This window comes from Aedes albopictus, chromosome 2, assembly GCF_035046485.1.
Source record: "Aedes albopictus strain Foshan chromosome 2, AalbF5, whole genome shotgun sequence".
NCBI classification, from domain to species: domain Eukaryota; kingdom Metazoa; phylum Arthropoda; class Insecta; order Diptera; family Culicidae; genus Aedes; species Aedes albopictus.
This window is the reverse complement of record NC_085137.1, coordinates 2,194,084-2,208,847: the sequence shown is the minus strand read 5'-3', so window position 1 is coordinate 2,208,847 and position 14,764 is coordinate 2,194,084. Positions and strand designations below refer to the sequence as shown.

The 14,764-nt window shown below is 38.4% G+C and overlaps 1 protein-coding gene across 2 annotated transcripts in view; it reads left to right on the top strand.

Annotated features, from left to right (window-relative positions):
- LOC109420458 (MAP/microtubule affinity-regulating kinase 3) overlaps positions 1-14,764 on the top strand; it is a 28,917-nt gene that overhangs the window by 6,459 nt on the left and 7,694 nt on the right. Inside the window, exons 3-7 of one of the 2 annotated variants that reach the window (XM_029864321.2) lie at positions 717-816; positions 10,927-11,038; positions 11,306-11,462; positions 11,518-11,715; positions 12,485-12,638. In XM_029864321.2, coding sequence (XP_029720181.2) covers positions 717-816; positions 10,927-11,038; positions 11,306-11,462; positions 11,518-11,715; positions 12,485-12,638 — 721 coding nt within the window. The remainder of the gene's footprint in view (positions 1-716; positions 817-10,926; positions 11,039-11,305; positions 11,463-11,517; positions 11,716-12,484; positions 12,639-14,764) is intronic. The other variant, XM_029864323.2, reaches the window with a different exon arrangement.

Genomic DNA, 14,764 nt, shown 5'->3' with positions numbered 1-14,764 from the left:
ATAAAAATCTTTGTTTCTATCGTGACACGAGACTTCCAATCCAACCAAGATTGACGGATCGAGTGTTTGGCATACGTCTGACTACTTGGATCAGCGAAAACTATTTGAGCCTTGGTTTGAGTATTAGAATAACTACCCACAGAAGTCCAATGTCGCGACTGTTCGTGTGACTAACATCTAGTTTGCCACGTCTTTACAGCGTCAGTAGCGGTCCTAGAAGTGTCAAATTAATTTTGTTTACCAAAACAAAAGATCCTCTACAAGAAGGACACATATAAACAACCACTTATTATAATTAAAGTTATTAATTAAATTGAATAGGAAAAGTGACTACAGCGCCATTGGAGTTCTAGTGTATTTCTATTGTTTGAGCAAATGGGAGCAAACGGGAGCAACTCACAGTTGCTCGATCAACAAAAGCTTGCTCTGAGCAAAGCTGTCCACCCCCTTGGTATGTGCTCATATTTAGTGTGTATAATACTGCATGCAACTTATTAGTCATTATGTGAACGAACAAAAATTTCAAAAGATGCATGATAATACAAATAAAAAAGTGTTAATATTTCCTGGTTGAAGATGTATTTGAAAACTCATTCAAATATATACCTGCTCATATAACATTATTAACTATGTTTAGAAAAATGCACGTACTTTTCGAAACAAACTGTTCAATAAAACCACTGAGATTATTTATGGATATGTATTTCTACTAACAGGTCGCTTTAGGTCGTAGGATCGGCTTCTATAGATTTTGTGGAGATATTGGTCGAGGAAATTTCTCACGTGTTAAACTAGCAGTGCATCAATTAACCAAAGGTAAAAAAGAGTAGATATTAGTATAGTAGCTTGCAGTAGAAAGGTTCCTAAGAGGCTGAGGGTGCCAATTCTTCACCATTTGTATTTTACATCCACTGTGCATTTCCCAATATTTGAACAAATTGTTTTCCATAAATTCCAATTTAAAAAATATACTGTTGACGACCACAAATTGATTTCTTATAGCAAACGTATAAATAGCTGGGTGTTATATATGCAAGACGCCGCCTAGATAGCCGTGTAGTGTCGGTAGCAGTTCCTTCAACTGGCTAAGAATAATACTACGGTCTGTTCCGGTGGTAAGAGTCTACTAACAGGTGACCCCTAATTCAAGGTGTCAAGCGGCTTAATGCGTACCGTGCCTAGAAATGAATGGTTAGGGGGGGGGGTCCAATAAAAACCTAGCCGCTAACGGTACCTGTGGAGTACCAGGGCACCCTCCACAGTGTTTTGCCCTTACTGTGTTAAACGTAGCAATGACGCAGTGGACCTTATTTGTCTCCGGGATATCGGCTACTTTTATTAAGTCTCAATTCCGAGGCTTAACATGACAGGAATCAAGTTTGTACAGGTAAGCCTTTATCACGCAAAAGGTGATTCTGCTGTGTTGAGTCGAAGGTAAAACAGAAGGACTGGAAGTGGCGCTTATTCAAGAGCCGTGGTCCAATAAACGAAAGATTCTTGGTGTTCTGACACAAAATAGTAAACTATTTTATGATGAGCAACAAGATTCTTCCAGATCTGCTGTCCTAGTACGTAAAACGTTAAAATGCTATCCTATTACAGAGTTTATCAGAAGGGACATTGTTGCGGTCATGGTAGTGGAATCAACGACTAGGGGTAAAACTGAGATCGCTGTGGCTTCAGCTTACTTTCCTGGTGATGTTCCTGAGGTACCTCTTCCTGAGATCGCATATTTGTTCAATTCTGTAAAGAAAACAACAAATCGTTCATCGTTAGCTGTGGCGCCAATGTGCATCACACGGTTTGGGATAGTACGGATATTAACAGTCGAGGTGAGTCATTATGTCACTATTAGACTATCTGTCTTCCAACAAATGCAATCAGACAAGAGGTCTTGGATCTAACAATGTGCAATGCTGCAATCTTTGACAAACTGGCACGTGTCAGATAAGATTTCGCTATCTGACCATAAACACATAATCTTCAATTGGAGCGGTGGAGATTATTGTAGAACTACATTTAGAAATCCCAGGAAGACAAACTGGGATCAATATGTAGAATTGTTGAATTCCCATTCATTTACAATGGGAGAAACTATCGATTCAACCCAAAAGTTGCAATCGTGTTCTCAAAGGGTAAGTGAAAGTATCATCAATTCCTTTAACAACAGTAATGTCCCACCATACAATCGTCTTCTACTAGAGACGTGCTATGGTAGAACTTTAAAGTGGATCGCCTAAGAAAATTTTCTCGTAAAATGTTCAATAGAGCGAAACAAACGGGAGATTGGATTCAGTATAGGAAATCCCTGACTGAGTACAACAACGAAATACGAAAATCTAATAGAAAATCTTGGGTGCTGACATGTGAAAACATAAGCAGTACTCCTGTAGTTGCTAGACTACAAAAAACGCTTGCAAAAGATCATGCAAATGAATTGGGAAATCTGAAGCGTGACGATGGAGCTTTTACCAAAACTCCTCGCGAAACTTTGGATTTAATAATGGAAACCCATTTTCCAGGTTCGGTTCTTAGCGTGGATTCCAATGATCTCTGGAAGGTGTAGGATGTCCTAGCATAAACTCAACGGAATCAAATAGTACAGTAAACACCGCCTCAGATTTAGCTGATGAAATCTTCACAAAGGTCAGAGTGGAAAATCCGATTAGTTCTTTGCAGCCTTTTTAATCTGCAGGAGTTGATGGGATATTTCCAGCAAATCGGAGAAGCGGTGCTGGTTCCGTCACTTATTGAGATGTTCAAGGCTAGTTTGAGATTGAATTGCGTTCCATCTAAATAAAGACTTGTAAAAGTTATTTTTAATACCAAAAAAAAAGGAGAAGTGAGACAAGAGACGCATCCGAAAGCATATAGACCAATTAGTCTTTCTCCAGTTTTGTTGAAGGCTATGGAATAGGTTGTCACCTCCCTACAGAGGGCGCATGAGACATGGAGACAAATTTTTGATAATATAGAACGGTTTCTGCGAGCATTGGTCCCCCGACCCAAATGCTTGACTTGCAGCAAAGAATCAGGTTCAAGGAAAAAGCGGAACCATCGCTGACCTTAACGAGCCATATCAATTCAATAAAGAAATTCAAGTTTCACATAATACTGGGATGATAGAAATGGAGTGAGTACTTACATTTATTGAAGACTTAGCCTAATTGTCCTTATCTAGGGTTGTGTTGGTCTGTAATGAAGTGTGGAGGTGTATCCCTCGGCGACAGCAAAGACCTGGCCTGTCCGGACAGATTGGGGTAAAAAGCCTACCGGCGCCGTGCCGGCGACCCCGCTGCTTAGCACGCCATAGACGTATCCGCACCACAACACCACCACCATAACGATCCATAGCACCACCATGGATATCACTGGTACAAAAGAAAGGCCTGTTACAGGCAACAAAGCACTTTAGTAGAACCATTTAGCACAATTTCGGCATATTGTTAGAACCTCGTGGAAGCATAGTTCTTACCGCTCTCAAAGATCTATTTTACTCCCGCCGAGACATCGGAAGTTTAGATTTAGCCATTACTACTGTGTTGCTACGTTCTAGAAGAACAATTAAATCCCATTAGGAATGAGGCACTTCACTACACCGGTTACTCTGTCTGACTCACATCGGTCAGACTGCTGGATGCGTGGATAAAACACTCGAACTTTCGCACTAACTAGTCTGTTTGACGATGAACCGACAACTGAAGGCTGGCTATTGAGTTTTCGTAGATTTATTGGTTGTCGACATTGTGCGCTCGTGAGTGATGTGCGATCCTGTAGTACTCATTAGGGTTCGGCCTTCGTACCATCGAATGATAAATTATTCTCTTATCAGAGCATGAGTGGATCACTGTTGGGGTTCCTAATACCGGTTATTTATACTTTATGGCAATATTCTACTTGGTGCGTATTATAATGAATAAGAAGGTGCTTTTATTATGGGTGATGTAGGGTCGGTTGTTGAATAACTAATTTTGGTAAGCAGCTTGCGCCCAGCGGAGCATCCATTGAGGCATGCGGCGCGATCAATCGATAATTAACAACGATCGATCTGATGAGTATGTTCTGTTGATAGTGTTGTTTGGTGTGGTGATTTGACATGGTAGAAAGCTAACCAAAACTTCTGTATTGATTGCTGTGGCTGGGAGCACTGTTAAAGCCCCTAACGCGAGAGCATTGATTACCCGCCACAACCATCAAGCCAGAGGAGCAGGTTACAAGGTTTTGAAGGATTTTATCCATTCTTCTTACATAAAAGAGCATCCCCTATCTGACTTCCAGTTTGCTTATCTATCTAAAAGTCAACGGTTATGGCACTTCATTCGCTAGTAACTAAGGTGGAAAAAACGTTTTCAGCCAAAGAAATAACTCTATGCGCCCTTTTAGATATAGAAGGAGCATTTAATAATGCCTCCTATTGATCTATGAAGCGTGCCATGGAGAATAAAAACTTCGACCAATGTATCATACATTGGATTTATAATGTGCTTGCAAAAAGATAAATCATCTCTGAGCTGGGAAGATCATCTATAACAGTAAGGGCAACGAAGGGTTGTCCTCAAGGAGGAGTCCTCTCACCACTAATGTGGTCCTTAGCTATAGACGATCTTCTAAGAAGCTTGAAGGAAAGAGGTTTCAAAGTTGTGGGCTTTGCAGACGATATAGTCATAATAGTGAGAGGAAAGTATGACGAAACTGTTTTGGAGAGAATGCAAAGGGCCCTAAACTATACACATTCATGGTGTATTAAGGAGGGCCTTAGCATCAACCCGTCAAAAGTCGTAATTGTCCCTTTCACTAGGAGAAGGAAGATCAACCTAAAAGCTTTTCGGTTTGGAGGGATACAAATCCATCCTAGTGATCGAGTCAAATACTTAGGTTTGATACTGGATGCTAAACTGAACTGGAATGCTCAAGTTGAGTCCGTGATCGGTAAGGCAACAAGTGCATTTTGGTTAGTAGGCCAGTAATGAAAATGATTAAAGACTGGATGAAACCCGTGGAGACCCATGATGATCCCTACAAGATTCACGAAATTTTGTTGAAAAATGTCCAAATGTATCATATAAGCTTTTTCTTTTTCTTCTCACATAAAAGCAGGAATCAAAAAAAAAAAATATATGAAAAGAAAAAAGTTTTCCACAAAATTTTTCACCGTTGTGGAAATTCATAAAGAAAAGCCGGAAAAACTATGCCAGAACTCGTGGGGAATTTAAAAAATATATTTTTGAGAACGTAGTTTCATAAGGTTTGATGGCTGAAATTTTTGGGAAGCACTTGTTTTTCATTTTTGAGCTATGTCCAATTATGTGATAACAATATATGCGTACATGATTATTTTTGATTCCTGAGAAAATTTGCTTTCATTTTCATTAAAAAACTTTGTTTCTACGTTGCTTCGTTCTCGAGTTATGATTTTTCACAGAAAAGGCTTATACGACACATTTGGACATTTTCCAACAAAATTGGTTATAACTCAAAAACGAAAAAAAGTGCATTCCAAAAATTTCAGCGATTAAAGTTTATAGAATAAATAACCTTCTCGAAAATATTTTTTGATGTTTTTTTTACGATTCGGGCATTGTTTTTCCGGCATTTTTACGAATTTTCTCAACTGGGGAAAATTTTGTGGTAAACTTTTTCCAGTTCATATTTTTTTTGGATTTCTGAGAAAATTTGCTTTCATTTTAAAAAAAAAAACTTTGTTTCTATGATGCTTCGTTCTTGAGTTATTATTATTATTATCTATATATATTTAAGACACTTTACCACTTAAGTGGCATTCGTGTCTGATTTCTTGAGTTATGATTTTTCAAAGTAAATAGTGTCAGGGGAAAACAAAGAATTGTCACCTGAATGTTCCGGGAAAAAAGGTTACTCTGGATTTTTCTCTATTTTTTTTGTTCGTGTATCCATGAGCCCTGCCTGTGGAAAAAGTTTCATGAAAATCTGTGACCCTTCGGCCCAATCCCGTACGGTAATAAAAAAATGCCCATATGCCACCTAATTTTGTCAAATGATTTGATGCAAAAAGTTCGGTTCCCACTTAAAACCGGTACACACTTTATCGCAGTTTTTTAGTTGACTCACAATCGGTTCGGCTCATTTCTAGTAGGGAATCGCGCTACTTGGGCGTTAGCTTCTATATTCGTCTATTTTCCACTATAACTCAGTCAAATTTGAACCAATTGACACAACTTTTGGAATGTGGTGAGATAGGTATAGTATCTACCCGTGTACAACGTTTCAAGTCAATTGGTTCAAAATTGACTGAGTTATAGTGGAAAACAGACGAATATAGAAGCCACCGCCCAAGTGGCGCGATACCCTACCTAGATGAGAGGATAATATTATCAAGTAAAATAACACGTTTATTAGATAAGACAGCGTCAAATACGGTTGGTTCAAAATGAATGGCAGTTTTTATAGCAAACGCAACTGAACATCGTACGCATACTAACATTAAGCGACACGCAACACCATGAGCTTCCATATATTCACACTTTGTGGCAGTAATAATAACACCTCCATGAACCCTTAGGACCACTATCTGCGACGCCTTTAAAAGTATTAGTTCGATTGCGAAGAAAAACATTGACAATTGATTCGCCTATGATCAATTTCCATCTGTTTTTTTTTTACTGAATATACAATCTGATAGGGGTTTTCAGACCATTTGTCTCGCGGTGCTCTTTTGGAAATTAATTTGTACGCGGTGCACTTTTTGAAATTTTTTAAATCTTACATTTGAAGCTTATTAGAAATGTTTTTAGACGCAAGCTTCGCGTGCCGATATGATTTTGACACTGACTTGTAATTCTTAGACATTTATGAACAAGACTGTTCACGAACTCTCAACGAAGTTAGCATCTTGTTTTCAGGCTAATCTGTTCCTGGTAGTAGCACTGTGTTGATCCCTAGCAGATTTCTGGTATGATTTTTGGAAAATACTGCTTCGTAGAGCCTAGTGCAGGATACAAAACTGTTCCTAATTTTCTAAAAATTTCACTGACATGGAGTTTTTGAATGTTTTTAATTCCTTTTTTATTTGTTCATATCTGATTTTACGGAAAACTCATGAAATAGGTATATGAGGAAGTTCTCAAATAGTCATAAGCAAGATTTCACTAAGAAGCTTGGTAAATTACTTGAAAGATAATTGAAAGATCACTACAATAGATGTTCGGTCGGTGCAATGCTTTTTACCTGCAAGCTCGATAATACAACAAATTTACAGTTATTACACCAGAAAATGTCAGAATGGTGCGCCATGTTAGCCCAAACGAACAATTGGATGGAGTTCACGTTCGTTTTACGTCAGTTGAAGGTTTGGTGACACTGTCAGGCGTTGCAGTTATCGGATTTTCGTTCGCTAAGTGAAACGTAAACATGTTGCAGTTATCGAACGTCTACTGTACATGGAAATAGTAGCCTAATTACATTCGAGGTTCTCGAAGATAAATCACGATCACCTTGCAAAATGTTTATTATCGGCGCTATTTTTAAAGAATTCGTTGCATATCTAGTTTAGGCTCCTGGTGTCTCATGATTGATTAGAAACTCATTTTGTACTTTAATATGTATTTGCTACAATGCTTCATACCTTATTTTCGTGAAGGTTTCAAAGATTGCGTATTTTAAATACTATATTCAAAAAACATTGCTATCAGACACTCACTCACGTCGATTGTCAATCAATTTATCGAATATTTTTGCCTTTCTCGTACACCAAGGTGTACCGAAAGGCTATATGTTCACTCCAAAAATGAAGTCTTGATAGAAACCCCGGAGGGCCAAGTCTTATATACTATTCGACTCAGCTCGATGAGTTGAGATGATGTCTGTGTGTGTGTATGTGTGTGTGTATGTATGTATGTGTGTGTGTGTGTGTGCGTGTGTATGTGTGTATGTGTACAAAAATGTCACCTCACTTTTGGATAGTAAATATCATCCGATTTCAACACTTTTGGTTTCAATCGACGCGGAATATTGTCCCATTGTTTCCTATTGAAAATGGTTTGAATCGGTCCAGCCGTTCCGGAGTTATGGCCATTTAGGTGTTCCGGACCCGTACCCCAGGAAGGGGCAGATATGAAATTGCAACAAACCCATGCATGCGACCCATCAAACCATGGCATTTTCGATTATCTGATGAATAGTAAGCAGGAAAATAGTCGCAGACTATACCTGAACCGGTAGTGTTCCAGAACCGGTTCCGGGTTTCCCGCCGGAAGTGGCCAAATATAAAAGTGAACCAAACCCATGCATGCGACACATCAAATCGCAGCTTTCTCCATAACCTGATTAACGGTAGACAAGAAAATAAGCTCAGACCATATCTAAACCGGTGGCATACCGGAACCGGTTCCGGGTGTCCCGCCGGAAGTGGCCAAACAAACCCATGCATGCGACACATCAAATCGTGCCCTTTTCGATAACTTGTACGATCAGCAAGAAAATAAGCTAAACCCACAATAGAAACTACTGATAGGAATCGGTTCGAGGTGTCTCGCTGAAAGAGGCCGAATGTAAAAGAGAATCAAAAAATATTCGCGACACATCAAATGGCTTTTAAGGTATCCTGATGAACGGTTTCCAAGAAAAAATATCTCAGTTCATGCTTGGGAAAACTAGTAGAGTCCCGGAATCGGTTCCCGGTGTCCCTCCGGATGTGGTCAAATGTAGAAGGGAACCAAACTTCATGCATGCGCTTCATCAAATCGCGGTTTTTTCGATAAGCTGATGAACGGCTTTCAAGAAAATCAGCTCAGATTACGTTAGAGACCACCGGTAGTGTTCCACAACCGGTTCAAGTGTCCTGCCGGAATTGGTCAAATGTAAAAATGAACCATGTAAATTTTCCGGATCCGGTTAAGGGTGCCCCACTGGAAGTGGACATGTATAAAATTGCATCAAACCCATGCTTGCGGTACATCAAATCGCTTTTTTATCAGTAACGTGATGCATGGATAATAAGAAAATAGCCACACACCACCGAAGTTACTACCGGTAGAATTTTTAGTTGCGGGGGTCTCGTAAGCAATACATAATAGACTCAGACTACATAAGAGACCACAGGTGGTGTTGCAGAAGCAGGCAGCGTTGGGTTCTTCAGCGGAATTACGAAAGTGAACTAAATCAATGCAAGCGATGGATATGTGTAAGAGATGCAAAAACCTATAAAAAAAACTAAAGTGATCTCATCAAATCACACCATTTTGGATTCCTGAGACGTAAATTTACAGTAGAATGGGTCAACGTTGTATGGGAAAAATTAAAATTCAAGCGCATCAGCCCCGAACATTCTTTTAAATCTTTATTTGCGTCTAAAATTACTGCACAAAATTTTGATGGGACTGGAGGGCGAGATCTTTAATGTGGTTGATATTTGAATGTGATATAGCATTGGCAATTCAAATTACTACATTACAAATTCTACCTGAATTTTATAACCAATGATAATAAAATATAGCATAATGTGTGCAGCTAAATCCTTGTCAAAGTGATCTGTGAAAAAAGTTTAATCCTGGCTAGTAATTGTCATCTTGGTATGAAACAGTCTCCAGTGATGGTGGTCAAGCAGTCAACTGAAAGGACTGATACTTTCTGCTCTGCCCGTACGTTGAACATAACGTCGGAAAAGGTGCCCTAATTCGATGATGGCTTTGATAAAATTCTGGATTTTCTAAATACAGTATTCTCATGATTCAGAAACTCGTAAGTGGTACAGTCCCAGATCGCTGTTATGAGCATTTCCTCCTTCTCTTTCGTTACCAAAGCACAGAGATTTGGGGCTGACCATTGACTCTAAGGTAACATTGATTGCATCGACGGAAAGATCATGAGTACATATTCGACGAGAAAGGCACCATCACCACTAGGTGGATTGATCTGGGTTTTTATCAAATTTGTAGCTTGTTCCCAACTAAAGAACTATGGCGGTGCACTTGACAAGACTTTGCGGTACACCAAGTGCACCGCGGTGTACGATCTGAAAACCCCTGGAATACGTGAAATCTCCCGATAAATCATTTTGTACTTAGAATCGAATCAAATGGGAGACTCTTACCTTTCGATTACTGGGTAACTGAGCGATATTGTTTTCTCAATAATATTCTTCTATCATCGTGCCTTGTAGGATACTAATCTAATTTATTTGATGTGTTATATAATCGGCAGCGCTTCATTGTGACATTAGGCGCACTACGCTGGCGTAAAAGTGCATCCCATATTGATGCCAACGTTTTACTACCCGTGTAGAGTAAAAAGTGATATTGGTTTGTTTGAGATAAGAGGTAAAAGTACTGAAAATAATATCTCAATTTCACTCCTGAAACATCATCATCATAGCACATTTAGTTCTCGGTAAGATCTAACCAATAGCAGTGAGCTATTTGATTGATCTTCATATATCAAATTTTGCTATTGGTTAGATGGTTCAAAACAAATTTTTTGCTATTATTTTCAGTACTTTTACCTCTTATCTCAAACAAACCAATATCACATTTTGATCGTCAGTACTTGACCTCTGCTCGGGTAGGTTAAGTGTTTAAAGTCGAGTCTTTATGCACTATTGTCGACTTTCTGTATGCTGTACCCAGTGTCCTAAAACATGAATATGACGCTCAAGGCTAAGCATACAAGAAAGCATATTATTTTTCACTGACACTAATGTTGAAAGAAGCACAAAAAAAGAATCACATAAAAATTAAACGCTTTCTTTCCATGTCCACTATGAATACTTATTTTAGACACATATATCTATATTATCCGCGACTGATATACTTTTTTAGTGCGAACCACTTGACACATACTAGAAAAAAGTAATTTGAAAGAATAATCACAATAAAAATCACAATTAAAAAAAAAATACGGAAAAATCGTGGGACAAGCGTGTTTATTACTCAATGAAAACGTTTTTGTTCGCAGATAAAGTGGCCATCAAAGTTGTGGATACTAGTCGGCTAGATGCTAAGGCTCTTCGTATGCTGTCAAGAGAAGTTACAACACTCGAAGCAGCATTTCATCCATTCATATTAAGGTAAAAAGAAACAATATTATGTAAACACGAAAATAATATGTAGGGTGACTTAGGGTATTGTTGGCAGATTTCTTCTCTTCGTCATGGGGTCATTTCCTGAAACTTGGCCATATAATTCAGCTTGGTTGGGAAGGATTTGAGGCACTCTTGACGAAGAGAACAAAACCGAAAATACGTAAGTTCCACTACATGAGTAAACACTTGCCATGTTTTGTTTTGTTTTTATTTTGTATTTGAACATCAGCTAATTCTACACTTACTTTCCAGATTATTTGAGGTTATAGACACGATAGGAAAAATTTACCTCGTCAGTGAATGGATTCCTGGTGGAGAACTGTACAGTAGAATAGTGGAAATTGGTGCACTAGAGGAAAATCATGCAGCCATCATATTTTATCAGCTTCTTGTTGCTGTGAAATATTTGGTAGATAATTGAGATGATTACCAGGTTTAATTACTAATTTTGCTTTATTTCGCAGCATAATCTAGGTTACGTACATCGTGACATAAAAGCAGAGAATATTTTGATGGTTAACGAGGAAAGAATCAAACTGGCGGATTTTGGGTTCAGTACTCAGCTCAATAACGGTTCCAGTCAGCATTTAGATACATTTTGTGGCTCACCCCCTTATGCAGCGCCTGAATTATTCAGCGATGATCACTATGTTGGAGGACCAGTAAGTAATTGTACACTTATACATAAATTTATTTCTTTACATGTGTCAAACTGCCGCGTAGCTCAAATCAGTCCCATCTGCATTTTGTTTTGCCTACTGCGTTTTTGACGTACTAAACATTGCCCAAAAAGCACAGCACAACAAACTCAATAACATATAAAAAAAATCTCAATTTCCTCAAGTTTTTTTTTTGTCTCATAAACCAACCTTTTTTGGGCGAAAACTAACAGAACAAAAAGAAGACCATCCAAATCTGACGTTCCGTTCGCGAGTTATGCGTGGTCTCACATATTGCACTGCATTTTTATATCGATTAAAACATTATAGAGATTTATAGCTTCAAGTGTTTAGTCTAGTTTCGTAATTATTTCAAATGATTTCACTATGTAAAAAATTGTTTAAGCAATTGAAAATTCGTAGGAGTGGGGTAAGGATCCAAAATATTATGGGGATTACACTGATTTTTCATACGCATATTTTCGTTGAACAAATTTCTATGTATTTTTATTTTTTCTAAAGGCAATGTTGCTAGTTTATATTGCAAAAACTATATACCTACCTCATTCTTCTAACAGTATTTGATTCAAATTATGACGTAGAAGTACGTACTACGCTACTTCATGTACCCGATTTATGAAAAAGACATGTAAAAAAATGTTGGAAAATATGTATGTAGTTTTTCACAATAATATTTGATAGTCTAATGCTTCTTTTGTTCTCGAAGTTGAATTTCCTAAGAAGTATTTAAACTCTAATTTACTTTTTACAGGTAGACGTATGGGCCTTGGGTGTATTACTCTATTTCATGCTGCATGCAAAGATGCCATTCAAAGGATCTACAATTCCACTGTTAAGAACAGCTGTTTTGAAGGGAGAATACGAAATATTGACATCATTTAGTTTACCATGTTGCCGACTAATACGTAAGTAGGAGTCATAGATTTATAACATTCTACGTGCCTTTTAGATTTTTGCCAGTATGTTTCTCTTGCATCACCGAAACGCGTCTTAACTATTATACAGGGTGCGGCAGGAAAAAATGCGAAAAGTTCAAGGCACTATTACACGCTACATATAGGATATATAAAAATGGACGGGACTTCACATTAGGGTTTTTAAAAAACTACTTGTTTCAAATTTACCCTAATCCCATCACTTTTATTATGTTCTTGTTTATAATTTTACATTTCACACTTCCTAACACTTATACTGGGCCAGAAGGGCTTTCAACTGACTATTAGACCTATCGATTCAAACGTTCACTTCCAACTGACTGATCGAGCCAGACCAGACCGAGGGCACACCTGTGTCCTCCGATTGAGTTCGATGCTTTCTCGATGTCAGCAAAAGTTCACCGGATGGCAACTGGCCTGGTTGTTCTGGGTTGCGTTGGATGGTCGGTGTTACTGTGCGCCGGTATCGATTTATCGTGTCATCAATATGCTCGGAGTCCAAAGGGTATTCTGGTATGGGGGTTATGCTCAGTGTCTCCAAGGGTGATACTGCTTTGTCAGCATCTAGTCCACGATAGGCGGATACCTGAACATCGTGGGTAGAGCCTAGGGATGTCCATAACTTCCCCCGCCTTAGTTTGAACCGTCTCGGTTCAATATTGTTTGAGAGCTTTCCAACGCATTGTTTGCAGGGATCCGTATTGTCAGCTTCATTTTGAGTTTACGAACTTCTCTCGTAAGAAAAGCGAAAATTACTGCTACGAAGCATGTGATGAGAACTATTCCTACTATGTTGAGCACTTTAGTCCTTTTGTTTGCTGTTTCTAAGTGCTCCAGCTTATGACGATTCCTAATGTGCAGTTGTTCCATATAGTCAATGGATTCTGGTTCTGTCTGTGACTCATCTACGCTAACTGAATGTAGGGGTAAGATGACATGTCTGGATTCTCCTCTGAATGTTTTGCTGGTAAAGGTTTTTCCGTTGAGGGTGATGGAACAATCTCTAAATGACATGAGAAATGTTCCTGTTAAATTCCTCGGACCATATCCACAACTGTTTTGCATCGAAGTCGGATCAACAGAGTTTTTAACTAACAGTCCGAGATTCTCGATTTCCTTTGTGTCAGGTTTCATTGGAGATCTAATGAAGGTACAGTTACCCGTATTTCCTCTTAGTAACTCATGTAAGCATCCGTCATTTGAAGTGTTAAACAAGATCTGGACGTCGCAGATGATGCTACGCTCGATGTTCATGCATGGATGGGAAATTAGGTAAGACTCATTGTTACCAACAATGGCTTTTGTTGCATTTATCGGTATGATTTTAAACTGTCGTGGAATGGCTTCTATTTGGAGTTGCACAAATTCTCCTTGCCTGAATTTAGGAATTTTTATGAGTAGGATTATGTCTGAGTTATTGTGGAATGCTATGGGTTCCAAAAACTCATAAACTTGGTCATAGCTGTTAATCACCACGCCTTGTGACTCCAACAGATTCGTTGCAAATTCTAGCTCTGATGGTTGTAAGAAAGCCTTTGAAATTAAACCCAACTTGGACAACTGAATGGCCTCGAAAATTGTAGACAGCTGCTGGTTGATCATGTCGATGTTGAAGATGATGTTGTGTAGGTGCAGGAGATGTTCCCATTCGACAGGTCTGTCTAAGCTCAGTCTTGTCTGTTTAATGATGCTATCTATTTCCCTAGACTGTCTATAAGCTTGTTTAGTAATATTGTTAATCCTTTCCTCAAACAATTTATTAATTTGAATTTGTTCATTATTCTCTGTTACTAAAAGGTTATTTGAATTTTTAAGAATTTCAAGTTGGTTTTCTATTTTTAACAAATCTTCATTATCGAGATTCCCTGTAATCATTTTTATGGTGGACCCAAGAAAATTAAGAGATCGTTTTGTTTTTCTACTTCTAGCGGTTAAATTTTCAAGGATAAAATAAGCCTGACTCTGCTTTTGTTTAAGAATTTTAACTAGTTCTGCTATCTTTGGGTTTTCTTCAATGTTCAAAATAATGGATTCATACTGCTTGAGAACGACGGTAAAGGAAAATAAATTAAATCTATGGAATAGTGTGTGAGATC